Source organism: Prionailurus viverrinus, chromosome B3 (genome assembly GCF_022837055.1).
Source record: "Prionailurus viverrinus isolate Anna chromosome B3, UM_Priviv_1.0, whole genome shotgun sequence".
NCBI classification, from domain to species: domain Eukaryota; kingdom Metazoa; phylum Chordata; class Mammalia; order Carnivora; family Felidae; genus Prionailurus; species Prionailurus viverrinus.
The window spans coordinates 110,017,143-110,044,392 of record NC_062566.1 but is presented as its reverse complement, the minus strand read 5'-3'; the positions used below and the strand labels follow the sequence as shown (position 1 = coordinate 110,044,392).

The window sequence follows — 27,250 nt, the reverse complement described above, 5'->3', positions numbered from 1 at the left end:
GAGGGCAGAGAGAGAGGGAGACACAGAATCCGAAGCAGGCTCTAGGCTCCAACCTGTCAGCACAGAGCCCGTCAAGGGGCTCGAACTCACAAACCATGAGATCATGACCTGAGCCAAAGTCAGATGCTTAACCAACTGAGCGACCCAGGTGCCCCCATTGATATAGTTTCTGATGCTATACTGCAACTAACAAAAACTACCATTTGTTGAGTTTTGGTAGAGTGTCAAAGAAGAATACTGGCTACCCCCACTATCCAAAAGTAGAGTGTTCCTATGAAATCTTTTGCAGGCTAAAAATTTGGTGTAAAGAGGCAATTACCTTTAATGTCCATGGAAACATTTTCGAGTGTTCTCAGACCCCAAAATCCTTCTCTTAGGCTTTTCTCATACCTTAGGACACATCTTGCTAATGAAGGCACCTCAGAGACACAGTTCAAAGCTACGGCAGCTTGATGCTAAGTAGTTCCCAGGGAACTAGTTCCCAGAGCGGTGCCGTTCTCATTGGTTGGGGTGCATGCTGCCTCGGTAAGTTCTCCCTGCAAAGCAAATGTTGAGTGAACAGTATTTTCACTTTTTGCCTTTTCTCAAAAAAGTGAAAATCCTCTTAGGATTTCTTTTGATTAATGAAAACAGGCACTAATGTAGGTCTTTCATAGAAGCAAAATGGTGTATCTCAGACTTTTGAAAAGCATGGATACCCGTAACCACAATTATCTGAAAAAAGCTATTAAAATAGTCGTCCCTTTTCCAGCTACATATCTGTGTGAGGCTGGGTTTCCTTCATATACTTCAATCAAAACAACATTATCACAGCTGATTGAATGCAGAAGTAGATCTGAGCATCCAGCTGTCTTCCATTAAGCTAGACATTAAAGAGATTTGCAAAAAATGTAAAATACTGTCACTCTTCTCACTAAGTTTTGTTCTGTTTTGTTTTGGAAAACACAATTATTTTTACAATAACATTATGTTATTTTTGACTTTTTAACAAATAAGAAAATTTATGAATTTTAATGAAGTAATAAATATGACTTAATAATAAATATGACTACAGTATTCATAAATGAATACTATATGGATTAACAAATAAATATTAAATAGTCTTCTGTTTTGATTTTTAATATGGTAGATGATTTAATTATCTGTTACTGAACAGCAAGATACTCCAGAACCAAATGGCTTAAAACAACAATCATCATTTGTTAGCCCTCATGGTTGCTGTGGATCAGGAATCAGAAGTGCCTTGACTGAAATTCTGGCTCAGAGGTTTCTTATGACATTATAGTAATCTGAAAGTTTGACTGGGGCTGGAGGATCTGCTTTCAAAGTGGCTCACTCACAAGCCTGGCCAGTTGTTACTGACTGTTAAGAGGGAACCTCAGTTCCTTTTCATGTAGGTCTTTCCCACGGTACTCAAAACGTGGCGACTGGCTTTCTTCAAGGCAAACAACAGAAGAGACCAGGTAGAAACCTGGAGTCCCTCTTATGATCTAGCTTCTTAAGTCATACACCCTCACTTCTGCCATTTTCTATTGGTCTCATAGCCCAAGCCTGATTCACTATGGAGGAGAATACACGCGGCATAATTGCTAGAAGATAAGGATCATTGGATCTATCATTTGGGGGCCTTCAACAGATTTAGAGTATTAAGAAGTCCTTAAGACCAAAACATTTGAGAGCTGCTAGCCTAAGGGAATTGATCTACATCTTAAAAAGGTCTTTACCTTTTCTCCTCCTCCTTTGTCTTTTTCTTCTTGCTTTTTATTTATTTATTTATTTTTGGTCTTGTGGCTTATAGTTAAACCATCACTTAGGCAGTTTCTTGCTCCACAAGCTTCAGAATAGTTCCTTCTAGCTCTGTATTCTGAACTTCAACTTACTGAGGACTCCCTTATGAGTTTAACACTCCCTGTAACCCTGGCTTATTGGGTCTTTTGCCTGGCAATGCTTGGGGGGGTCACTTTAGCTCTATTCATTCTCAGATCAGGCTCCCTGAACAGCCATTGTCTCCAAGAGGGGGTCAACGGCAGGCAAACCTGGGTCACTATGGGCAGAGACAAGCAGCTCTGAGCCAAGGGCCAGAGGGCAGTGGAGAGAGCTGTGAGCTAAACAGACCAGAGCCCCTGCCCTCTCATTCACTGTTCCGGAGTTTTCTGTAAAACCCCAGTTGCATTTACTCTCCCAGGTCTCAGACATACCTCCCTAGGAGCAGAGGTTCTGATCGCTTGTACAGACCTTCTACTAGCTATTTTGTAGAAGACAGTAAAGAAAATAAGTCACTGTGTGCAATTTTATTTAAAAGAGTGCAAGAATGTTCTTGAGCTTCTCAGTCCTTTTTTTCCCGTAGCCTTTCTTATCATCGGAAATGAAAGAAAACAGCCAGAGGAGATAGGATCTCAGGTCGAGAAATCCTAGCAGGTAATTTTGGAGTTGAAAACAAATCTCCCTTGAAATGAATTAAGCAGGTGAAGGGGATTCCAGCTCCTACTCTTAAACCACACCTTATCCTGGCCTGGTAAATGACTTCCTTCCAGCCCCAGGCAAATCCCAACTTCCACCCACTAAATGCCTGCAGTTAATAAACGTTCAACAACAAAACCCCAAAGTGGAAAAAGGAGGACTGATTGGAAGCCAAGATACCAGAAAGACTGTTTGAGAACCTTCCCTGCGAGCTGCATCCACGAAGAAACATTTAGGCAAGGAAGCAAGGCCTGGGCAGGGGGACCCAAGACATAAGCTAGGTAAATACCTGACTTGATTTAAAATGACTATTTTTCTTGATCAGACTTGCCCACTTGTTTTCATTGGAACTTTGTACCATGACCCACATTCAAACCCTTCAAGATGGCTAAAATCTCCAGAATCTATTACTGAGCCACGATATAAGTCATGCCTCCTGCTAAGTATGCCAGGACTAGAAATCCCAAACTCAGGTCTAGATAAGTCTTCTGAGGGTTGGTGAGGAGGTTCTCATAGATCCAGGGAGAACTGAGAAAAATAAAGATCAAGTTATGCTCTGAGGAATTCATTCAGCATTACTTATTATTCCCATTTTACAGACGAGAAAATGGAGGCTTGGAGAAGTTGAGTGCCTGGCCCCATAGCTAGGAAGCAGCAGAGCCAGGACAGAGATTCATATGATAAATCATAATGGCTATCATTTTCTGAGCACATTTCATGAGACAGGCAAAGCACCTTGTGCTTTGTGCATGTTAACTTTTTAATTTCTCATGGATTGCTTCCTTTTTAAAGGAGTGAAACTGTCCAATAGCACTTCCCGCCATGTTGGAAATGCTCTATACTTGCACTCTCCAGTACCATGATAGTCACTGGCCCCCATGTGGCTATTGAGCACTTGAAGTGTGCCAAGTGGGACTGAGGAACTGAATTTTTTATTTTATTTTATTTTAGTTGATTTAGAATTTAAACAGCCACACATGGCTAGTGGCTACTGCATTGGACAATGCAGTTCTAGGAGGCTCAGTAGCTTTTCAAAAAGCTTTTGAAAGCTTGTTAAGTGGTAAGGCAAGAGTTACACCCCAGGCTGAGTGAACCCAAAGCCTATGCCTTTCCCTTCTCCCCTCTGCTCTCCAGTGAGGTAGCCTGCATTTTGCAAAATGAAAGGCCCTGAGAAGGAAATGACAAGAGAATCAGCCAAAAATACATCCAGACCACCTAAAGGCCAGGTCTGTATTTGAGTTTGATTTTTCTGAGTATGTCTAGAGGCCCCAACAAGTGGCCAAATACCCCAGTCAGAAGCTTGAGTCCCTGCACCAGCACCTTCCCAGAGCTTACCAATAGTGGCCCAGTTGATTGAAGGTTCTATGACTCACAGGTCCCAAACCTGCTATTTAAACATCAGCATTTCCTTTTTTGGGGCTTAAGACTAATTGGTATAGAGGTACTGAGCTCCCAGGCCTAGCCCCACCCTGTTGAAACATGTAGCCCTCAAAGGTTTCCACTTCAGGCACCACCCGTGAGGTACAGCTACCATCTGCCACATGTCTGAGTGTAAACATTTAACCCATGCTGGGCCATCATGCTTTCCTCAGCTTCTCGACAGCCTTCCAGTGTGCATCTCTGCCACATCACTCCCCTGCCCCAAGGCCTCCAAAGACACCCCATGATGCTCGGAACAAAAGCCAAAGTCTTCCTTCCCTGAGCTGCCCCCCTCTCCCCAATTTCTCTTTCTATTCCATGTCATCCCCATCATTCACTCTGCTCTGGTCCCTGATCTCCTAGCTGTTCCCCAACACATCAAACTTGTCCCTGTCCCAGGCCTTTGCACTTAGGGTTCCTTCTACCTGAAATGCTCTTTGCCGGGATCAAATATGGCTTACTCTTTCTTCATTCAACCTCTTCCCTAATGTCACCTTTCCAGAAAAGTCTTCCTGACTCTACTGTGTGTAAAATAGTGCACCCCTCACCCCTATCTCTCTACCCTGCATTACTTTTTTTCAAGGCTCTTATCACCGGTTGATATATGTAGATGTATACATATACGTATACATATGCGTATATATATTTGTTGGTGGTGGTGGTTGGTTAGTTTGCTTATTGTCTGTCACCCCCACTAAGATGTAAACAGGGTAAGGAGGGACATTGTCTTTTTTTACTCTGTATCTCCAGTGTCTAGAATAGAGTCTGGCACATAGGTGCTTATTGAATATTTGTTGAATGAATGAATGCATGCATGACTTCTTACTGTGAGTGCAAGGAGGTGGGGAGGGGTGGGGAGGCTCAGGCTTGGCTCACTCTACACAGATCAGTGCTTCCATGACTTGGATACTGAACCATGAGAAACAAAGAGATTTGTTGGTTTAATTTCTTTTGCCCTGGGAAAATTAAAGATCACAGATAATCCAAAACTCAGTGCCAAGTTCTCTATTTATAATCGAGGAATTATTCACACAGAGGTAAACAAGAGCAAAGGACTGACAAGTGAACTGGAGGAGGGGAATGATGGGAAACAGACTGAGGGACCCGTACATCTGCATGCCTTCAACAGGCCTGGGTTCTCACCAGCACTCACTCAACCTTGGATCCAGAGAACCCTTGATGTTTTCCAGTCCCAGAATCCTCTGGGACAGGCTGCCCAGATGGCTATTGGGAGTGAGCTGGCGATCTTAAGCAGAGGCAGCCTAGGTAAGTCCCATCTCTATGTGACAATGATATCATTTGGCCATCTGAAAGGTATACTCAGAACAACAGGTGTTTCTTTAGTATGCCCAGGCTCAACATTTTCCTAAAACCTGGATTGGGGTGGGGGGGTGGGGCGGGATTTCCTTTCCTTCTTTAATGTATTTCACAGAATTGTATCTCTTTCATTTCATCTCTAAAAACTTCAAAGAAACAAAATTAGCAGTGTCTGGAAGTGTCTGACACATAAGAGGTAATCAGTAAGTACTGAATGAGTGAATGAAAACATTAAGGCAAAGTGGAATGTAGCCTGGTGAAGAGTGGTGCAGTTGAGCAAACCCGGATTGCTGGAAACCATAGGCTGGACCCTGTACTCCAGCTCTAAGGCCTCGGTTTCCCTGTCTGTAACACTGGCCTGGGGGAACTGGACTTGAATTGCCCTCCCAGTTCTGACACTCTCTAAACCTCTGAAAAACTACATTACAGCTTTATTGTGGATTAGGTCTAACTGGTGTCCTACTGAGAGCAAGGCCTGCTGCTCTGGAGACCATCCATTGTTTTTAAGCACCAGAGGTTATTTAATAGCAACTCTCCCAAAATATTTTTCATGTCCTTCATGAAAGAAGGTTCTGGAAGGTAGCCATCATCAAAATAGGAAATAAAGCCAGGCTGGCGTTCCATTGATCAGATAACGCAGACTCAAAGTTCCTGTCACCCCATATGGTGATTCTGGGAGCTTGACCAGATTTCAGAAGTTTTATTTAGAGCAGTAAGAAATCATCTTTGTGGCTTGCGGGATTTAGTACCTATTTCCCTCCTTTCTGCAGCTCAGGGCCCTGGGTGCCAAGATAGTCTCCAGAGACTCTTCTCCCCTCAGGGCCTCAGTCTAGCGTCTGAGGAGAGCTCCCCCCATTGACACCATCAGGACCTCCAGCACTGGCTTAAGTGGCTTCCCTGTCCACTGCAGCATTTGATTTCAAGCTACATGTAAGTTTGCCATTTCCTTCTACTCTTAGAAGTGTCCTAAAGCACCAGTCCGGTGGAATTCAGACTCCTTCACTAGCTTTCTGACTCTGTTCACTGCCTTGATGCACCAGGAGGATAAGGAACACCCGATAGAGTCTGAGAGAAGAGACCTGACTGGCTTCAGCTGGGGCATCTCCCCAAGCCTCAGTTTCCTCAGATGTGGGGTCAGAACTGGAAGCTGGCCGGTTGCCTGGTCTCTTCCAGCCTCGTGATATGCCCCACCTCCAATTCCCCCAGGCCCAGAGGCAGAGCCGGCCTTTCCCATGAGGGAGTCACAGCTTGTATGTTATGTAACTTCCATAAAGGCAGGGGCTCTTCTTTTTCTTTTCTTTTTAATGTTTTTAGGTACTCTAGGAAGAGAGAAACATTTTTATGATCCCAGTAACCAAACAACATAATGAAAATCATGGCAACCATCAGCCTAATAAAACCCATGGCAAAAGCCTCCACATTCTCAAACAAGACCCTGGGAATTCAAAGCTCTCTGAAGCCGTAAGTGGCCAGGGCCTTGCTGAAGGCCTTGGGACGCAGGCTGATGGTTGATGAAAGGATTTTAACGCGCCACTGAAATTCTCTTTTCCAAAATAACCACTTTGAAACCTGTTAATTACAGACACACAACCAGCCCCAGCCCCCCAACAGGACCTGGGGCTTTCACCAGGGAGAGCCCAGCTCCAAGGCTGGCTGCTTCCATGATGCTACACATGCTTTGTATTGGGTGAATTAGCTTCAGGAAGAGAATCCAAATTAATTAAAACCACATGGCCACTCCCCTCACCCCCAGCCTCCTACCCCACCTCCCTCCCCTGGAGACAGAGTCCAGTTCAGTCTAATTTGGTCCAGTGTTTTTGTTTCCTAAAATCTGTCTTGGGCTCTGGGCCATTAATAGGTTGCAGCTGATTTTAATCTACATGAATCAGAGACCTTGCTTCTTTGGTTTTAAGGAGATTACAAATTGTGTGTCCCACAAACTGGATGGAGGGGAAAGGCCCTGGGGAGGGCGGGGGAAGGGGACAGATCCTGGAAGTCACAAAAACTCTGCTCTCCATTAAGTGGGTGGGTTTGCATGAGCCTGTGATCTCTCAGAGCTGGAGGAGGGGAGTGAAGTAAGAGGTGAGGGCTTTGCGGCTGTGACCCCATGGTGGGAACACAGAATCTGGGCCTGTGTAAACAGAATTAGAATCAAGGATCTGGATGAGCACAGAGGTCTCTACTCACCTATCGACAACACACCAATTTCCCAAGTTTATCCTGAGCACCTATCCCGAGCTAGAATAGGGGTTGGCAAACCATGGCCCATGGGCCAAATTTTGTAAATAAAAGTTTTATTGCAACTCAGTCATGTCCATTCGTTTATATATGGTCTATGACTGCTTTAGTAGTTGTGACAGAGATCCTATGGCCCACAAAGCTGACAATATATACTCTGTGTCCCTTGCTGCAAAAGTTTGCTGACCCCTCTGCTGGAGAAGTACTGGGGAGGTGTACTTTCATGACAACAAAGGACAGACTTAGGATCTGTTCCCACATCCCACATCCCACATCTGAGGTCTAGTTCCTTCTAAACATAGCTCTTCAGGAAAGTGGCTCTATGTCATTTAAACAATGGCCGTAAAGAACAATACCAACAACCATGCCACTCAGTTAAGTGTACAAAGTATTTGTCCTGACAATTCTGTACTTCCATTTCACAGATGAAAAAACAGAGTCATTGAGAGAAAGCAACTCGCTGAAGGTCACGTGGGAAACAGCACAGATAGGAAGAACCAGGCCTCCAAGTCACAGAAAGATCTTCCATTCATCGGATGATGGTAATGAAGGGAGCTGGGGGGCTTTAACATAACACCACTCTTTATATATGTTGTACTGGCCATTTTATAAAGTTTTTTCATGTATGGCTCTACAAATGATCCATTGAGAGGCTCAGAGAACTACAATTTCATATTTTAGATTAAAGGAATGTAGCATTGAGTATCAGTGGATGGGGAGGAGACTCAGGCCAGACCCCTTGAAAAGCACCTTTATCTAAAGCCCAATGGCTAGCGAGTGTTGGGGTACTCAGTGCAGGCCTTCTGGGCCCTAGATGACCCTCATTCAATAAGGACCCCAGGCTGCCCGCCACTCACCAGTGTGCCTAGAAGACAGCCCTCAGGGTCATCCAGGCTAGCAGGGGAAGACACGAGGAAGGGGTGGATTATAATCCTATTACAGGCACAGTGATAGAGGGGTATGAGGGGTTCCTAGGGAGGACAGAGGAGAGGAACCCCACCCTTCCCTGAAAGCAAACCCCTCTGTAAGGAAACCTGAGTGAAGAGCTCCTGATGCAAATGCTGCTGTCTGGAAATGCAATCAGGCCCCCTTCCAAGGCTGTTAGGGGGGCAAGTAATTGCTGGGGTTATTGCGGGGACAGGCAGGGAAACCTGAAAAATCAGCATCCCCCCAGGGACTAGTCTTGGCAGGCAAACGGATGACACCCAGAAAGCTGCTGCCTTGGAGCAGGAGGGGCAAGTGCAGATCTCTTCCCACAGGAGCCTGTTTCCTTCAGGGCCAGGCCCGGCTCCAGGTGGAGGCACTTCCAGCCAAGAAAGGACATCTCCTAGGCTGCGACCACAGTTGCCTGGAACACTCTGGAAGGGGGCTGTGTTGGGCCTTAAATGGAATCACAGATCAACAGAGTGCTACACTAGCTTGCATAGAGTGTTAACTCTATGTAAAGTCCCCCAGCCAAGAGGTCCTATAAAGGATAATGCTCTGTACCTTACTGTCTCCATCTCCACTGCTGTCTCAAGGCCTTTTTCCTTGGCAAGCTTCTCCCTGAACTTTAGGCATGGCTTCAAAGGAGATTCAGAACTCACTGAGGAGTCATGGGTCCCAATCTCTAGAGTCCTGCTATTGTTTGGAGGTTTCTTAGTGATGAGATATTGTGAATTGCCTGAAGGTGATGAAGGATGCCAACAGAGCAGGGATGGAGTAAAAAGCAAACTCTATCACCATAAACAACTGAAGTCCTGCATTGGACCAGGGAAAAGCCTGGGAAATGACCCCATTAGCATTTTTGGGTCCCCCCACCATAGGAGCTCTGTGCTCAGAAACAGCCTCAAGCAGGGCTTAGACCTTGGCCTGAGAGAGGACAAGGTATGGCTCCTCTGGCTTCTGCCTCCCAATGAGGCTCCCTAACATAACCCCTGATTGGCACTCTTTGCTTCCACCAGCAAAGAGTGGGTGTGATCTTCGAAGCTCTGTTTTGTCTAGACTTGGTTTCCTGATAGGATAGGGCTTTCTGCCTTACAGAACCCCAAACCCAGATTTTAACACTCCTTCCTTGAGTCTAGACTGGAGCAAGAGCAGAGAGAGGCTCATGACTCTCACACAGGTGCATCAGAGTCCCACGTGTGTTCAGGACACTTGATCCAACAAAGTCCTGCTCTGTGCTGAAGAGCAATGTTGGCTCTGTTGACCCTGATAATGGCTTCATGGCCCTTGATTAGAATAGAATGCACCATGGTTAATTAGCAGACCCTGAGCATTTATTATGAGCTGAGTGTCACATGGATGAATATACTGGCAAGATAACTCTGAGGAGGTCGCATGCCAAGGAGTTTGTTTGTAGAGTGTGGTTTCTCCCCATATTGAGGTGTTCAGAAATGTCTGCTCATATGCTTGCCATGGTGGTATTGGGTCAAACTGTCCAACTTCACTGTGGATGCCAGCCTGAGGACTCCATATGATCTGGGGCCCTCAAACAAAGAACAGAGTGCTTAAGTCAAGCTTTACCCTTCTGTGCCATCAAACCAAAGCAAGTCAGAGGAAAGCATAGTGAAAAAACTCATAAACACTTCCTGGGGCCAGGCTCACAAACTAAAGCTCAGAGTGGAACAAGCCAGATAAGTTTAAAAACACATAAACACACAAGAATGTCCAGCTGCTATTGGATGAGCAGACTGGGCGCTAAAATGGCTTCAGAGCAATGAAGGACAGAATTTTAAAATTAGATCTCTACCTTCTCTCTCTCTCCAAAGCATATAAGGGTGGGAATTATGGATTGATATTGAAAATTGGTTTCATTGGTCCTTCAAAAGACACAGGGCAGTGACCGCCCCCCTTCCACTCTGCTTCCCCACCCTCTTGAAACACACTGTCCCTCAATTCACCTCTGATACCTGGAGTTTTTTGCTCTAAATCGTATTTTGTGTCCTGTATAAACAAGGCCTGGTAACTAGTACAGGAAATGAACTTCACAAGCACTGAATGTGTACCAACCTGTGGTATGGGGAGTTGCCAGATATTCTTCTAACTGAGAATTTTTACAGACTCTCGAAACTTTCTTTCAGCTTCCCCTTTGCACACTTGAATGCATGCACACATGCCATGCATGTGTATACACCCAAACACAAAATTTCCCCTGTTTCCCCCAACGCACATGAGCAGAGGTCTGTGCTCATACACACACACTCTCCCAATCTGAAAACTTTCCCTTAGTTCCCCACTAGCCCCCTCTATAAATTTGAGCATCTAGGTGTGTGGGTGCTCCCTGAAACCCTCTGACACACACATAACTTTTTGCCCCCTCAGCCTACCCCCAGCACACAGGAACTCAGAGCCATATTTATAGTCTGAAATGTGCACATGTGCATGTACACACACACACATTCCAATTGTCTCAGTCATAGCCATGACAGGCCTGGGTCTGCTTGCCATTGTTTCTCTTGTGTCTCTGACGGGGTGTTCATAAAAGAGAGTTCTGCCATCCCTTTTGTAGCATTTACCCCAAGTCTGCATGTTCGGAAGGCAGCTTTTACAGGTATGTGTGGACAGCAGAGTGAAAAGCAGGGACAAAGGCAGCCCTTCCAGTCTCCTGCCTGAGTCTCACATGCTAATGAGCACTGTTCTAGAATGCTTGGGGCATTTCTTTATTTTTTGCTCTGAAACCAGGCTAAGAAGATAGAGGCTCAGTTGAAGAATTTCCAGAAGTCCTCTCTCAGGGTTCTGCTTTGCCACCTCTTATTGGCCCAAGGTACCTGAGGGCAAGCCATGTGGTCCAAAGGCCTGGGTGGGAGGCACCAGCCCAATGAACAAGAAATTCAGGGATGAAAATAGGCCCAAGTGACCACTATCCCACTGGGAACTTTGACACACAAGAAGAGCTGGTATGTAGGGGGTTTCCCTTCCCTCCCTGGACAGTGGTAAATGGTGTATTACATGAGGAAAAGGGACACTTTTTGCATTGACAATAGGACTGGCTAAAGTGCAACTTCATCTTTTATGTCCAAGAGCCAGATGGACTTAATGCATCTAACAAACTAACTAACCTGGGGCGCTTTCTCGGTGGGTCTGGACAGAGGGAATGGCTTCCCTCGCACCATTTCCACACCACAATTTACTCATGGTAGGCCCATGCAGGGCTGTGACAGAGTTCTCACTGCTCCCCTGGACACTAGCAAGTTGCAAGGTACATGTACTTTGTCCTTAGCCACTGCCTGTAAACTCCACCCCACTGTATTCCCCAGCAGAGTCCTTTTTTCAAATAAAATCTTACCAGAAAGGCCAGTGTGCAAAAGTTATAAAAGCAGAGATGCTCTGGTTGCAAGGGGAGGGGATGAGTTAGTTGTGTGTTGGAGGGTGGGGTGGGGGTGGTCCCATCTGCTCGGGCTCCATCCTGATCCTTCCCCCAGCTCTATTTCAGGGACTCTCTGAGGGGATCCTTGGACCCCAGTTTGAAAACCATTACCATAACGCAGGCCCTTTCTTATAATAATTGTTGAACTTTAGTACCCAAGAACACACATAATGACAAAGAGCTGCTAGACATTGACAACTCTTTCAAATTAGCTTTTTGCATACTATTGATTTGGGATGCAGCCCATATTTGGCATGGTGCACAGAGTTACACCTTCCTGAAACTCCATGCCCCTGCCCATAGGTCTACAGCCCAGAAATTGAGAATCACTGCACAGAGGTTAGAAGAGGAACAGGAAGTAAGATTGGGGTCCCAGATGGAGTCATACTATGAAAGGGCTTCAGGGTCTAGTGAAGAAATTTGTTTAGCAGTGGCGAGCCATTAAAAAGCCATGTGCGATTATTATTATTATATTATTAAAGCCAAGAAATGAGATGGTTGGATGTGAACCAGCAAAAAACAAAAACAAAACAAACAAACAAACAAAAAAGATTACTCCCTTGCAATTAAGTTCTCTTTAGCATCCCTAGCTGTCTGAACCTCAACATCCACTGTGTCCACCAGGAGCAATTTCCCCCCCAATTCCCACAGGTGGGTGTCAGCCCAGACACTGTCTTCCCATCTCCATCATCGGAGGTGCCTACTGTCCAGCATGGCACCACCTAACATGAGTGGCCCGGCCCAGGCCTCCGTGACTGTTAGCACCCATTGATGAACACAATGAACACGTGCCTAAATTGAAGAATGAGCATGTGGGTGAACAAAGGGGGAATCTATACTGTATGCAGGCCAAAGTGAGGTCTAATTCTTCAGCTCTGCCCCCCTTATTCCTAGACCATTGAGCCACTCAAACCTCTCCCCTACCCCCTCAAACCTCCCCAAAAAACTTGGTTTTATTTGCTGAGTCAGGAAACAGCTGGAGGTAGCATCCGACACAGGTTTGGGGAATGCGACCATGTTCTGTTTGCCTCGGGGAGAAGTGCTAAAGCTTTCGGTACCCAAATCCATCCATGCCTAAAATGAGGGGTACTGTTAACATGCATGTGCCTACCAACTTCAGAAAGGGCCATGGGGACGAAGATGTAATTAGAGCCTGTGAATGCTTTGTGCTTCCTGGATGAAAGACAACACTCTGAAGTTTTATAATCTACCTACTCTGCTTTTTTATTGTTCCAGTTCCCTTCTGTTTTTCCTTTTGGGGGTCTGTGTAAACTTTATTAGGTATTAATTTCAAAAAAGACCTCCTTGCACCTCAGAGCAGGATTTTATTTGGTGCCTCAGAGAATTTCTTTCCATAACCCGGACCCTCAAAAGGATTCCTCTCAGTCAGGTCGGAAGAGGCCAGCGAGTGTTCGGCTGCTCAGTTCCGTTCAACCTAACGAAGAGTTGCCTGAGCCTCCGCTAACACGTGCCTGGCCCCGAGAGGCCGGGCAGGCCTGGGAAGAGCAGGGAAAGGTTATGAACTCTGGAGCCAGGCCACCTGAGGACTGAGTTCCAGCCTGGCAGTTCCATGGGCCCTTCGGAAAGCCTTGGTTAATTCTTCGAATCTCTGTTTTGTCACCTGTAAAATGGAGATGATCCCATCTATCGCTCGGGGCAAAGTAATCCAAAGATATAAATCTCACAGTGAGTAGTGGGTGGCCGGTCAGCCATTCCTGGCTGCCCACCCCCCTCTTTAGGATCTGGTCTCTGGAGGAGGGGGAGAGGAAATGCCTCTCCCCTCATTTCTGTTTTTCTCCTCCCTGAGGCCCTCTGTCTAGTCCTTGCTCACCCATATCTTGGAAAGAATGCCAGCTGGTTAAACCAGCAGTTCTGGAACTTTCTCATCTCGGTTTCCCCCAGTGCTCCTGGGCAACCCATTTCCTCCATACATTCCCTCTCTACATAAATACCTCTCAGGCCTCCACATTAGTATCCCCCTCCACCCTCCCTTCAAATCCTTTCCCAGGAAGGAGAAGAAAAGAACTTTCCCATCCTTTTGAGAAGGAGAGCACAGTGGAAATGGCTTTGCTTTGTTGCAGCCTCTTCGTGGGCTCCATGAAGTGCCCGTCCACAGAAGGCGAGCTCCAGGCAGGAGGGAAGGGGCACGAGGCCAGCAGGGTGGGCTGAGGCTGTCCAGTCCAGGCAGGACCAACACCGCATTCAAGGCAGAGCCTTTTCATCAATTCCCTCATGCCCCGGGTCCAGCGTGGAAGATGACACTAGAATGTTCCCTGGCAGATAGCACTGTCCAGTCTGAGAGAAGTGCCCTAAGGGCATCCCCACAGGACCCTGTTGTGCCCTGAATGAGACTTCTGTTGTTTCTCAGGTTGCCAGGGAGGAGAGTGGATGTTAGGAGACCCTGAATAGCACCGAGAGGCCAACACACTTCAAATTAAGCTTCCGATGCTTATGAGGGGCCGGGCGTCCCACAAATCCCTCTGTGCACAGAGCTTTGAGGCAGCCTGTTCAGTCTGTTTGTTCTTTCAGAAGTGCGCCTGGGAAGCCAGGAGTTATTGTTTCCCCAAAAAGGTAGGCGCTCATCAGGTGGGTGGTCTTAGCATTTTCCATGTGCTTTGATTCCCTCCCTCTTCTTTTCAGGACCACTGAGGGGGTTATTTCCCCTGTCCCAGCAGCTCTGGGGGGGTTGGCTACAGTGCATCTGTGCCGGGTTTTCCCACAGGCCCCCCGAAAGGGCCGGCCGGTTGCCTTCAGAAAGCCTTGGGCGGCCCGTGGGGGGAGCAGGGCTGCAGCTGCGGGCCCCTCCCTCTGCAGCAGGCTTTGATCAGTTTTTGTGGGGGCTGGGTGCAGCCTGACCTCCCACCTCCAGCGCCTCTCAGGTGGAAAGTTCTGTTCAGCCTGTCTGTGGCTTCAAAGGCTCTCCCTCCTTCAGGCTGGGACGAGACTGATAATGGTTCTCATTTTGTTGTCGTGTGATCTCCCAGCAGCCCCCATCTTTCAATTGACAGGCTTCTGCTTGTTTGCTTGGGCTGCTTCGGCCGAACTCAAACCACCTTTCTGGTTGAGGAAGCACATTGACATCCTCCCCCGTTGAGGTGCCTTTGATGGCTCAGACGTGGCCTCCAGCCCAGACAAAGGTGACCGGGCACCTGGTGAATCAGACTCTGGGCGTCAGGCAGGGCAGACATTGGGGAGAAGCAAAGGGCTCCCCGAGCCTGCAGTCTTCGGGAGGAACCCTCAGCTCCACCCTTCCCGCCTCAAGGAAGCCGATGCTTTCTGCTCCAGTTCCCTGCAGGAATCCAGCCTTGGGGACTGAGGTGCGTACCACCTGTGCCCAAGCCCGGACTTGGCTCCGTGTAGGAAAGGCCGTGAGTCCTGAAGACACCACCTTCCCAAGAACCTGAGCTATTCGCTGTCTTGAGCCATAGGCACCAGGCCAGCCAGATTCGGGAATTCCTTTTCTGGCCTGTGATTTCCAATGGCTGTGGCCTAATGGCCTCAGTTCTCAGCCCAAGGGGTAAACAACAGCTGAGCAGCCACTCCAGGGCCCACTTCCAGCGTCCTCCCCACACTGCCGCTGACCCTGAGCCAGGGCCTCCCGGCCCCCTGCCCAGGGCGAAAGGACAAGGCCAGGGTAACCCAGGTGGCTGTCAGCAAGTCTGGACAGGATTGCTGCCTCACCAGAGGACCAGGGGGCCTCGGAGTGGCTGGCTGAGCCTCACATGCGGCTGGGGTTAGACTGCAATTTGCCCTTCGGTTTCCTCATATTTAAAACGAGGGTGGCCAAGGGCAACAGGAGCGGTCAGGAGAGCATCCTTCTTCCCCAGCCTGATAGCACAGTGCTCTTCCTTCCTTTTGATCATACTCAAAACAACTGCTGCAATAGAACAATGAGCCCCGGAGGAGGCCGGAGGGGATTTATTATGCTGTTGTCCTGTGGCACAGCCTCTCCTGACTTTATCTTGCGCAGAGGTCTGCGTGGGAGGAAATCTGGCAGGCCCCCGGGTCGCCTCCCTGCTCCTGCACTCACTCCGACTCAGAATGCTGGAAGGACAGGGAAGCTGCCCCATTAGCCACACCCCAGCCTAAGCGGCTGCAAGAAGGAGGTCAATTCAGATCTCTCCCAAACTCTGTGACTCTGTGAAAGGCACAGGGACTCCAGGTGTAGGGCCTGCCTGAGACCATCCTGACGAAGAGAGGGCCCCAGTGTCAGTCCGCCCAGGACAGGGCTTTATCAGAACCTTTCTCTCCAGCCAGCTTCCTCCCTTCTCCTAGCTGGGGAAGAGAGTTATACCTGATGGGTTCTGTTTGTGGACTGTCCAGGTTCTCACATGGGAGAGACCACTTGATTAGGGGTTTCATCTCTTCCCCCTCCCCCTCCCCCCCAGCATGGCTGAGGGGGGAGGAAGGCTCAGAGCCGTGGGGCCAAGAGGATCTTGATCAGTATCAATTATGTCTAGATTTTCCTGGACTGTGGATGTTTTGCCATCCAGCTGCTGTTGGCAGGGTCTAACCAGATCCTCGCCCAAACTGTAGTGTCATTGGTGCTAATATTTAGAAAATAAACAGACCTTTCTCATCAGCCAGCAGAGCACTGTGGGATGCTGTGGGGGTGCTGCATCAACTGTCTTTGTGAGGCTTGAATCTTCTGTAATGCTATGGATTCAGCACAGGTCTGGTGCCACCATCATTCCCCGAATGGCCTTGAACAGGCTATGTCACCTCTCAGAGCCTCGGTTTATGCATCTGTAAGATGGGGATGAGAATACTACCCTCGTAGAATTGTTCTGAGGACTAAATCAGATAATGTATGTAAATTACGTAGCATGTGTTAAATGTTCTATAGAATGTGGTCATTACTATTATCGCCATTTTGAACTTGTGTGAGGGTCTGACCCAACCTCCTCCAATCCTGAGTAGCACCCTCAAGTAAGTTATGGGTCCTCCTCTCAGCCATGAAAAGCAAACACAGGAGGAAACACAGGAGGAAACTTACCTGTAACACAAAGTTGACAAAATTTGCCTCGGACATGAGCAGCAAATCCAGGCACTGAACTTGGTTTTCTAGATTCTCTCTCTCCCTTGTCATATCATCTTTCTATACAACCCCATTGTATTAGTTTCCTAAGGTGGCTGCAACAAACTGTCACAAATGTGGTGTCTTAAAACAACAGAAATTTATGCCACCTCAGTTCTGGAAGCCAGAAGCCCAAATCAAGATGTCGGCAGGGCCATGATCCCCCCGAAGGCTTTTGAGGAGAACACGTCCCTGCTTCTTCCAGCTTCTGGAGGCTCCAGGCATTCCTTGACTTGGGGCTGCATAACTCCAGACTCTGCCTCTGTGCTCAAATGGCCTCCTCTTTTTCACGTGTCTCTCCTTTGCATGTGTCTTATAAGGATACTTGTCACTGGATTAGAGGCCACCTGGGTAACCCAGAGGATCTTATCTCAAGATCCTTAACTTAATTACATCTGCAAAGACCCTATTCCAAAGAAGGTTGCATTCACAGGTTCCAGGGGTTAGGATGTGGACATATCTTCTGGGGAGCCACCATTTAGCCCACTACATCCATTTACCCTACAAAATGTCCTGTTGGATTATGATTAAAAAGTCAAGACAAAAGCTCTCACTTGTGGCTGGTGAGGACAATCACTCATTTCCATGTTGACATCACTGGTTCTCCACTTGTCCCCAAGAAAGGGGCATGGTCCATTTTCAAGAGATAATCTGGTTGTTCATTCTTTTATTTATTGGAAGAATGTGAAGACAACCTCCTCTTACCCTGTGAAAAACTGAGACGTCCTTGTGTTCAATGGCAGGGCTCAAATCAGAATTACATCTCAAGGCTTCCTATTCTCAGCCAGATACATTGGTATTTCAAAGCCCCTTGTGCCCCCAAAGGTTTATGAGTGAGCTGCAAAGACCTACTTCCAAATGGGGTGTTGATCCTCCTTCCTGCCAAGCCCACTGGAAGCATTAATTCTCCCAGTGCTCACGCCCTTCCCCTTCTCTTCTCCTTGTTATCCTCCCAAAGCTGCACATTCACAGAAAATGACCAGGAGACCCTACTCTCTTAAAAGCCTTCTCTGGTCGTGCTCCCTTCTCAGGGCCATGCTCCCCCTCCCCGAGCCCCCCCTTCTCGACTTCCTCTTTTAGCCCATGTTCAGCCATAAAGATCCATGGTTAACAGAAAGGACATTGTCCTAGGGATTCGTAGGCCTCTCTCTCGGGAAGGCCTTCCTTCCAAATTGCTGATGCTTTCAGCCACCAGACTGTGAGAGAAGAAAGCCCTAACTCAGTGGGGTTCTGTTGATGATCTTGTCTTTCTCCTGCACAGTTACGATGAATAACTTTGCTTTTGTAGCTTTCTCTTTAAAGGTGTTCCTCCCATTTCTGGCTCCCAGATGGTAATGGGTGGCATGTGTCAAGTTCAACTTTCACAAAAATGGGAGCTCTAAACACTGGATCACGTACTAAGAGAATCCCACATGGTTACTGAAGTCTGGCTAAAGGTGGACAGTCAGTATGACCCTAAGGCTCGAGAACAGGGTAGTTGTGAAAACTAACTGGAAAGAAGTGAAGAGATGATAGACAGTAAATAGCCCGTTCCTTGCTTAGCTAAGGATAGCATGGCAAGGAGACAGGTAAAGTCCACTGTTCCTCTCAACATCCCTCAACTTGTCTACTGAGGGCTCTACCTTCTCCTTTACCCCTGTGCAAAATTTCTATCTCCACTTATAGAGTATGTGTGCACACAACACAGCCATTGAGCTCTTGAGGCTACTTTAGAATGTAACTCCCATAAGGATAAACTCTTACCTGTGCTTGTACATAGCTGGTGGGAATGTAAAATGATTTGGCTACTGAGGAAAACAGTATGGTAAGTCCTAAAGAGTTAAATTTTTTTTTTCAACATTTTTATTTATTTTTGGGACAGAGAGAGACAGAGCATGAATGGGGGAGGGGCAGAGAGAGAGGGAGACACAGAATCGGAAACAGGCTCCAGGCTCCGAGCCATCAGCCCAGAGCCTGATGCGGGGCTCGAACTCACGGACCGCAAGATCGTGACCTGGCTGAAGTCGGACGCTTAACCGACTGCACCACCCAGGCGCCCAAGTCCTAAAGAGTTAAACCTAGATTTACTCTATGATCCAGCAATTCTACCCCTATGTATATACCCGAAAGAACAGAAAACAGTTACTCAAATAAATACATGTACACACAAGTTCATAGCAACACTATTCACAGTAGCCAAAAGGTGCAAACAGCCCAAATAGCCACCGTTGGTGAATGGATAAGCAAAATGCAGTATATTCGTACAACAGAATAGTACTCAGCTAGTGAAAGGGTGAAGTACTGAACTGTGCTACACTATGGGTGAACCTCGTAAATACACTAGTGAAAGAAGCCAGACTCAAAAGGTCACATACTGTATGATTTTACTTACGTGAAATATCCAGAATAGGTAAATCCATAGAGGCAGAGCACAGACTGGTAGTTTCTAGGAGCTGAGGGGAGGGGGGATTGGGGAGTATTGATTAATGGGTATAGGGTTTCCTTTAGGGGTGGTAAAAATGTTAGATATCAGTGGTGGTTGCACAATACCGTGAATGTACTCATTGCCTCTGAATTATTTACTTTTTTTTTAAATCACATTTAAAAAAAATTTTTATGTTTATTTATTTTTTGAGAGAGAGAGAGCAAGCCAGGGAGGGGCAGAGAGAGAATCCCAAGCAGGCTCTATGTTGTCAGCACAGAGCCCAGCGTGGGGCTCAAACTCACCAACTGTGAAATCATGACCTGAGTTGAGACCAAGAGTCAGACGCTTAACTGACCAAGCTACCCAGGCTTCCATGCATTGTTTACTTCAATGTTTTATGTTATGTGAATTTCACCTTGATAAAAATTACACATGTAAAAACAAACAAACAAACAAACATAAAAGAAAATTTGACCTTTGTGCTGCATGCACACAACCCAGCCCTTGGCCTCGCTCTCACTTCTCATGTCCTTCCTGGGCAGACTTGGGTGCCCATTCTCAGTGCCAGGGCACCAAATGGGCTTACGGTGCAGATTACTGTCAAGCTTGCTCTTGATCCCACTTCTGAGGCACATCCTCTAAAATTCCATGACTAAAGCTGAGTCTACACAGCAACAACCAAATGTTTTAGCAGAGAACAATGGGTGTGGGTGAGAACACCTTAATAGCCAGACTATTGTTTCCCAATATTTTGTTTCTGTGGCGGTAAAGTGGATTTTCTAAGCAAGATTAATAGGTTTGTACATTTTCCTGTCTTTAAGGATTTCTACAGGCTGCAAGAAGACAAAGAACACAAGTGACAAGACACCTAGAAAAAGATGTTCAAGACCTACATGAGGCCCACCCAGGGTTCTCTTTGAAACTATTGTTTGTTGAAGTTATGGGGAATAAAGTTTACACTCCCATTATATTTGTTCCAACTTCATTTGAGGAATGTGAAGAAGAGACCTTTCAGTGTTGTGCTTCCAGAAGAGAGAAGATTTGGAGCTTAGAGGAGGAAAATGCCCCTATAAAAGGCACTGGGGCCATGGGGACTTCCCCATTTAACTTGGAAAGAAAGTTGGAAGTCTGATAGCTGAGTTGTCATTCATTTGGGCACCCACTCATTCACTCACTCAACTGGCAACTCCATTGCCAGTAGGCAATGGGCCAGGTCACTGGCTGGAGGAGCCACAGGGGACCAGTGTTTGTCCTTATAGCATCTGCAGCCCTGTGTGGAAGTGGGGTGGGCACACTGCAGGCGTCATGGCAATAGTGCAAGTGCTCAGACGAGGGCTGAGGGCCGTGGAGCTCCAGGAATCAGTGCCTCAGGCGATAGGAAGAGCCCCTCAGGTTAGTGACATCTGAGCCCAGAGTGGAAGGAAGAGTGAGACAGGGGACTAGCATCGCAGGCTAGTAAAGCACAGCAGCCACATTGGGCTAAAGGCATGAAAAAGGAGTGGTGTATCTGGGGAATGTGGCACGTGATTATCACAAAGAGGGCTGCACACACACCCCTGGAACATGTAGGAAAGGCCTGGAGTGACTGAGAGGTTGTTGCTGGAGAGGTGGGGTAGAGGAGGGTTCAGGGAGGACCCCCGAGGCTTTACCTTCATTGGTAACATTTCTCTCTCTCTCTCTCTCAAATTAATCTTTTTTTAAATTTTAGAGAGGGGGCAGAGAGGGGCAGAGGAAGAGGAGAGAGAGAGAGAGAGAGAGAGAGAGAGAGAGAGAGAGAGAATTAAGTAGGCTCCACGCTGAGCTCCGAGACTAAATTGGGTCTTGATCTCACAACACTAGGATCATGACCTGAGCTGAAATCAAGAGTCAGATGTGCTCAACCAACTCAGCCACCCAGGCACCTCTGCATTGGTAACATCTCATTTCTTAAGCTGGGTGCTGGTGCAAGGGTGCTCTTAATGCCTTTTGTACGTATGGAATTTTCCTAATGACTTTTCAATCTCTGTGGGAAAGCTCATGGTGCGTGGAGGCTGAGGAGCTTCTTAGCTTCCTTCCCAGTGTCATGGCTTGTAAGTTGCTGTTTTTTTGTTCCCTTTGCCAAGGTCTCAGAGGCAACACCTCTACAGAAAAAGCAGGACAGAGAGCTTGACTCTCCCAGCCCTTGGGCGTGTGGTTACTGGAACCGAATGCTTCCCAACCAGGGAGGTGTGAGGAAAGAGGAATGAGTCTAAGCCCCATTTTGTGTCCTCAGGGACAGCTTACATGCCCCCTGATGGACACTGCCCCAAGTTCTTTTTCAAGTGAATTTCCCTTCAGCTACACTGTTTGCTTTTCCTGCCAGAGCATCCTGCCCCCTCCAGTGCAGCCCCGAGGAGACCCAGCCCCTGCCTTCCTGGTGTGCAGAGCTTAAAACAAGAGCCCTCTGCCCATCGGACATCCTTACCATTTCCAGCTATTGAGTGTAATCAGGTGTGCCAGGATCTGATTTCAAAGCCCAAATCCAAGGGGCTCAGAGGAATCCTTTCTCCCTGTTGCTCCAGTGGGAGACAAAGGGGACTGAACAAACAGGATATGCTGAGAGCTGCATGGACACAGCCCCGGCAAGACAGGCAGGCGGGCGGGCCGTAGGAACAGGCAGCCCGTGAGCTGGGGCGTTGGCATGTGTGGTTAATCATGCCCAAGAGAAATAAGAAGCGGGACAAAAAGAACAGACACAGCCATCTATCTGACTGCCTTTCTGGATGATGTTTCCTTATAGATAGTCACACTCTTGCGGGGTCTGGAGAGTTATAGAATCCCTACTCTACTAGAAGGTCCTGACTCTGGCCATTTACCTTGCAGTTTTTCTAGAAATTGTGGGGCAGGAGAGAAGTAGAACTCGGGGATCTACAAGCAAGTCAGGACTGATGTGGGGTGCAGTTGAGAGAAGACACCCTGGCTGCAGCCCAATGTTTGGGTCCTGGTGATTCTATTTGTTTCTGTCCCTGTTTCTTTCTCTTTTATCCCAGGCTCTAATTGCTGGGCTTGGGAACTTCCATCTAGTAAACTCTCTCAATCATTAACTTGAAAAAGAGTCCAAAGTCATTCCAGAGAACAGAACCCTCCTTACGAGGATATTTCCTCCTCTCCTTCCTGCCCAGTTTTATATGGAAGAAATCAGAGATTAAAATAATATTTAGCAAGACCAGATTTGAAAGCAAACATAGGTCATTGAAGGCAACAAGAGTAGGAAGCAATGTGCACTGGAACCGGAGAAGCCCTGGGGATAGGCACACCCCCTCATCAGTGGCAGAACTTAATGGTATCTGCTCCCAGTTCACCATCTTTGCGAGATACTGTCACTGGTGCTTCCAATTAGAGGTACTTGGAATATTGCCTACAGGCACTTCTGGTTCTTACAGGCACCTCACATTCTGTGAATGAGGCAGGAAGCACAAATGTCCTCCAGTACACAGGGAAGTCCCACACAACTGGAGAACGATGCCAGCCTTTTACTAATAGAGCATTGGTGAAATTGGTCATTTCAGATATTCAACTCAACCTTGAGCTTCTCCGACCCAGAGTCTTTGAACATAAAACCTACAGAAAGAGGATCTGAGAGGGAGTAGCAGATTCTAAAGGACACTGTTGGTTCTAGATGAAATAAAAAGCACCTGGAAAATGAAAACCTGCATGACATCTATAGTTAATCATTGTCTCCACAGGCAACTCTGAAACGAACTCAAAAGCTTCCAAGAGAGATTTTAATCTGGCATTAAACATCAGATTTATGGAGATGCTTTCTCCTGGGGCTAAAGTTCTGGGTGCTGGAGACTCAGAGGCTGCTTCTCAGATAAAATAGTTCTGGGGATATACAAAGTTGCTTTGCCCCTATATGGTATAAGTAGCTGGCATGCTAAGAATGGCTAAGAAAGAAAATCACAGCTAAGAGTGGATATGTGGAAGGTTCAATGAACATGCTGGTTATAAATGATTTCTGTTTATGTAATGAGACAACATGATTAGAGCTTTTCCTTAGTTAAGTGACCAGAGTGGAAACTGAGTGGGGGTCCTTGGGGGGAATTCTAGCTACATTAAATGAACTAACTAGGGCCAGTTTGGGAAGGGGCAGGGGGACACCAGAAGACACCAGCCAGATATCTCTTAAAGGGAGAGAGTTGATGAATCCATCATTCTACTCATAAGCAAATGACCTTCACAAAGAATTTGAATTCTAGGGAGATTGTAAGCAGAAAATTGCAATGTCTTTCAGAACTCCATTTGTAATTCAAGATGAACCACTGTTAACTCTGAGGTTACCCAGCCAGGGAGGGTGGGAAAGGCAGGCCCATTAATCAAAAGGTGGCAGGAGACCCCTCCAGGTAAGCTAACTGAAAGAAGGGAGGAGATGTGCCCAGGTGGAGGAGAGAAAGCCACAAAGAAAAGAAATACCCCTTCCCTCATTTTCTGGTGTGGCCAGGAGACAGATCTGCTTGAGGGAAGCAGATGGTCTAACCCGAATTCCCTCTCAGAACCAGAGTGATTGGAGCTTGTCTGAGTAGAACTGAAATCCTTGCTCTGACATGCACTAGTCTAATGCACATGTCTAGTGTTTTATGACATTAAACAAGCTAGTTAAACCTGAACTTTGGTCCCTCACTTATAAGATGGTGTTAATGGTACCTGCCTCAGAGGGTTGTTGAGGAAATAACTGATCATTTATGGATCATCCTTATTTGTGCCAGGCCTGGGATCAGAGGCTGGAGAGACAAGGGTGAAAGGGCAGACAGTTTCAGGAGATGGCTTATGGAGTGAACTGAGTACAGACACTGCCTAACATATAGTAGCTGCTCAACAAAGCCCTTACAAATTATTTCCAGCCCAGGGGTGCCTGGGTGGCTCAGTCAGTTAAGTGTCCGATTCTTGATTTTGACTCAGGTCATGATCTCATGGTTTGTGGGATGGAGCCCCACGTCAGACTCGGTGCTGACAGGGCACAGCCTGCTTGGGATTTTCCCTCTCCTCTCTCTGCCCCCCACCCCCTTTCAAAATAAATAAATAACTAAACATTAAATTTTTTTTTCCAGCCTAAAATTACTAGTCATGCTGTGCAGAATGAAGAGAGGGTAGATAGGCAAGGCTTTGCTGAGTGGTGATGGTGCAGCTGAGACCTGAATAACAGCAAGGATCCAGTCCTGGGGTCTGTACCCTGCCCCCTACCAATGGGGCAACTGCTGTGCACAAAGAGTTTGAGCCTGACATTACACCGCACTTTCTAGCTTCAAAAGTGACTCTACATATTAGAACAAATGTCAGCAGTTTTCAAATTTGTTCATTGGAGCAAGAGCTATTCCATGGAGAGCCTGCAGGGATGTGAGGAGAGATTTTGAGCTCATATTCTCTTCAACTAGAGTAGTCCTTCTTTAGTTGGTTTTATATCCTGGACCTCTAAGAAAGATCCAACCTATTTATTGAGTGTCCTTAATGTGCTTGACACTGCTCTGGTGCCTGGGGCATTCGGTGAACAAATCAAAGATGCCTGGCCTCCAGAGCTCATCTTGTAGCAGAGAAGACACACCGTGAATGGTAAAAAAAAAAAAAAAAAAAAAAAAAAAAAAGATTTATTATGTTGCATGGTGATGAGTGCTTTGGGAAAGGAAAAGTGGAACAGGATGGGGGTAAGGAGAGTAGGCTGCAGTTTACACAGATTAGGTCTCATGGACAGGTGACATTTTGGTAAAAAGTTAGAGAGGTAAGGGAGGTATGCCAATATCCGGGAAAGGAGATGAGGACATCAACTATGGGACTGTCTGGGGAATATGATTCTCTCAAAGAGTTCAAAGTCCAAAGTCAGTGAGGTGAAGAGTGCTTGGTGACAGGAGGAATAACATGGAGAATGGGGTGGCCATAGCAGGTGAGCAGGGGAAGTAACAAGAGATAACATGGCAGGTGCTGGTGGGCACACTGAGCTCTAAGGGACAGGGGATAGACTTTGCTTTCAGTCCGAGTGAAAAGGGAGTCACTTCAGAGTTTTGAATGGAGGAATAGCATGATCTAATTTAGGTCTTATAACTGGAGAATGGGTCATTGCATTAACCCAAGATCAGACCCCTGGTGAAGGTTGGAAAACCATCCACATGCATCACATGGTCATCCCCATGGCTCCCTGGGGTGAAAACTGGGCAGATTACTTCTATGCCCATTTTACACATTGGGAAACTATGACTCAGGGAGGTCACTGGGGTTCTTTGAGGGCACACACTAGAATGTGGTGGGCTGGGGAATGAAGACCTACAGCCTCCCATGACTTGGTCTCTGATGGGTTGCTGGACATCAGGGGCTGGCTGTCCACTCCACAGTGTCCAGCTGAGTTCCTTGTGTCCTTGAGAACTGTTTTAGTGCAGACAAAAGACCACCTGGGTTTATTTGGTTTTTCAAAATTAGTATTTTATTTATTAAAGTTACACATTTAAAAAGCTCAGTTGTCCCTTAGGCTCTAAAGTTCACCTTACAAATTTTATTCTACTCTGTTTATAAATCACGGATTCTCAAGAAAAGCTTGTAATGTCCTCACATTTCAAAAGCTCCTTCCTTGCCCTATGCCTTAACAATGAACCCAATACATTCTACTTGGTACATCCCACATCATGTATTCCACAGTAAATCATGCCAGAAAGGAAGACAGAGCACTGCTGGGGGGCTGGGGTGCAGGAGGAACTGGGCCAGACATGACTAGACCCCAGGCCTGCAGGGTGGGGCAGACTTCCTGCCAGGCACCCTGTTGCTGGGCAGGACACTAGCGCAGAAGATTCAAGAGGCACCTGGATGAAGGAAGAAAAGGAAATGCTTTCTCTTCTTCTGTTTCCTGTCTCCTTTTTTACCTTTCCTCTGGAGAAAACTTTGTGAAGGCAAAGTTGCAGGTTGATGAGCAGAGGCTCAAGGGACAGATTTGCAGCATAGACCCTCCAAGCCCATCTCCCCTTCCCTCCACTATCCACCCCCCAAGTACACCACCCACCCACCCTCCCCCCGTCCCCCCCCCCCCCCAAGTGTATCTCTGCTTTTCTAACTCCTCTGCCCTCCCTTTGCTTCTCAGGACTCCAGTCTTTCCCTATCACTCTCCCTCCCGCTGTCTTCCTCCTCTCCCCTCCCTTCTTTGGGCCTTGGGAGCTCTCTGCCCTCCCCCCTCCTAGCGCGTCCTTCCAAACCCACACTCTTTGTTGCTGAATTCAAGGTTCTCAATACAATAAAGCTTTGATGATTGGCCCCGATTGAGAAGGAATGTCAGCTTAAATTAATGAAGGGTCTGAATAATAGAATTTTAAAGCAAAGTTTAGTTGCTTTCACATAGTAAGACATCCTTTCCAGGGAGAAAACTGTGCATTCAAATGCAGTAAAAGCTAAGGCTGAGAAATGGGGCAATATGTCTTAGATTCTTTTAAATGCTTTAACAGAAAGGGCCGTCTATAATTGGCATATACTTTCTTTGTATCTGAGTGTTTTTGCTCCTAAAACCTTTCATTTTTAGCGACCAACATTTATTTTTATCACTGAGATTTTACCGGGTTTCTCACCGATCTACCAGTTTCAACTCCTGAATTCTTTATGACAGGAGACATTTCCACATGGAAACTCTCTAAAATTTTTTGCTTTTCAATTTCGTGAGCAATACATGAACACATTCTTGTTTACAAAAAAAATAAAACCTTAGAAATAATAATAAATGAGAGTCTTATAAATAATAAAAGGATTTGTGTCCCAGTTTACATCACTTTAAGGTGGTAACAGTGTGTGATCTATAACAAATTATCCTGCACAAAAATCCCTTTTCAGGGGTCCTATCCAAAAGGGAACCATCTATATCTAACTGGGTCTTGCTTTCTTGCAACAATATGGCATCCATCCCTGAGGTGCGGAAAACCCTGAGCTCTCCCATTTGGTACCACTATGCCTCATTCCATTCCCTTTCGGTACTGCCACATCCCACCCCTGAAAGGAACACTCACCA

At 46.8% G+C, this 27,250-nt stretch overlaps 1 protein-coding gene across 4 annotated transcripts in view; it reads right to left on the bottom strand.

The window, feature by feature from the left end:
- Positions 1–230: 230 nt before the first annotated feature.
- The window catches only part of RAD51B (RAD51 paralog B), a 617,832-nt gene continuing 590,812 nt past the window's right edge, over positions 231–27,250 (bottom strand). For 2 of the 4 annotated variants that reach the window (XM_047862726.1, XM_047862727.1), the window contains one exon: positions 231–536. In XM_047862726.1, coding sequence (XP_047718682.1) covers positions 499–536 — 38 coding nt within the window. In that variant the 3' untranslated portion in view covers positions 231–498. The remainder of the gene's footprint in view (positions 537–27,250) is intronic. The other 2 variants (XM_047862724.1, XM_047862723.1) reach the window with 2 other exon arrangements.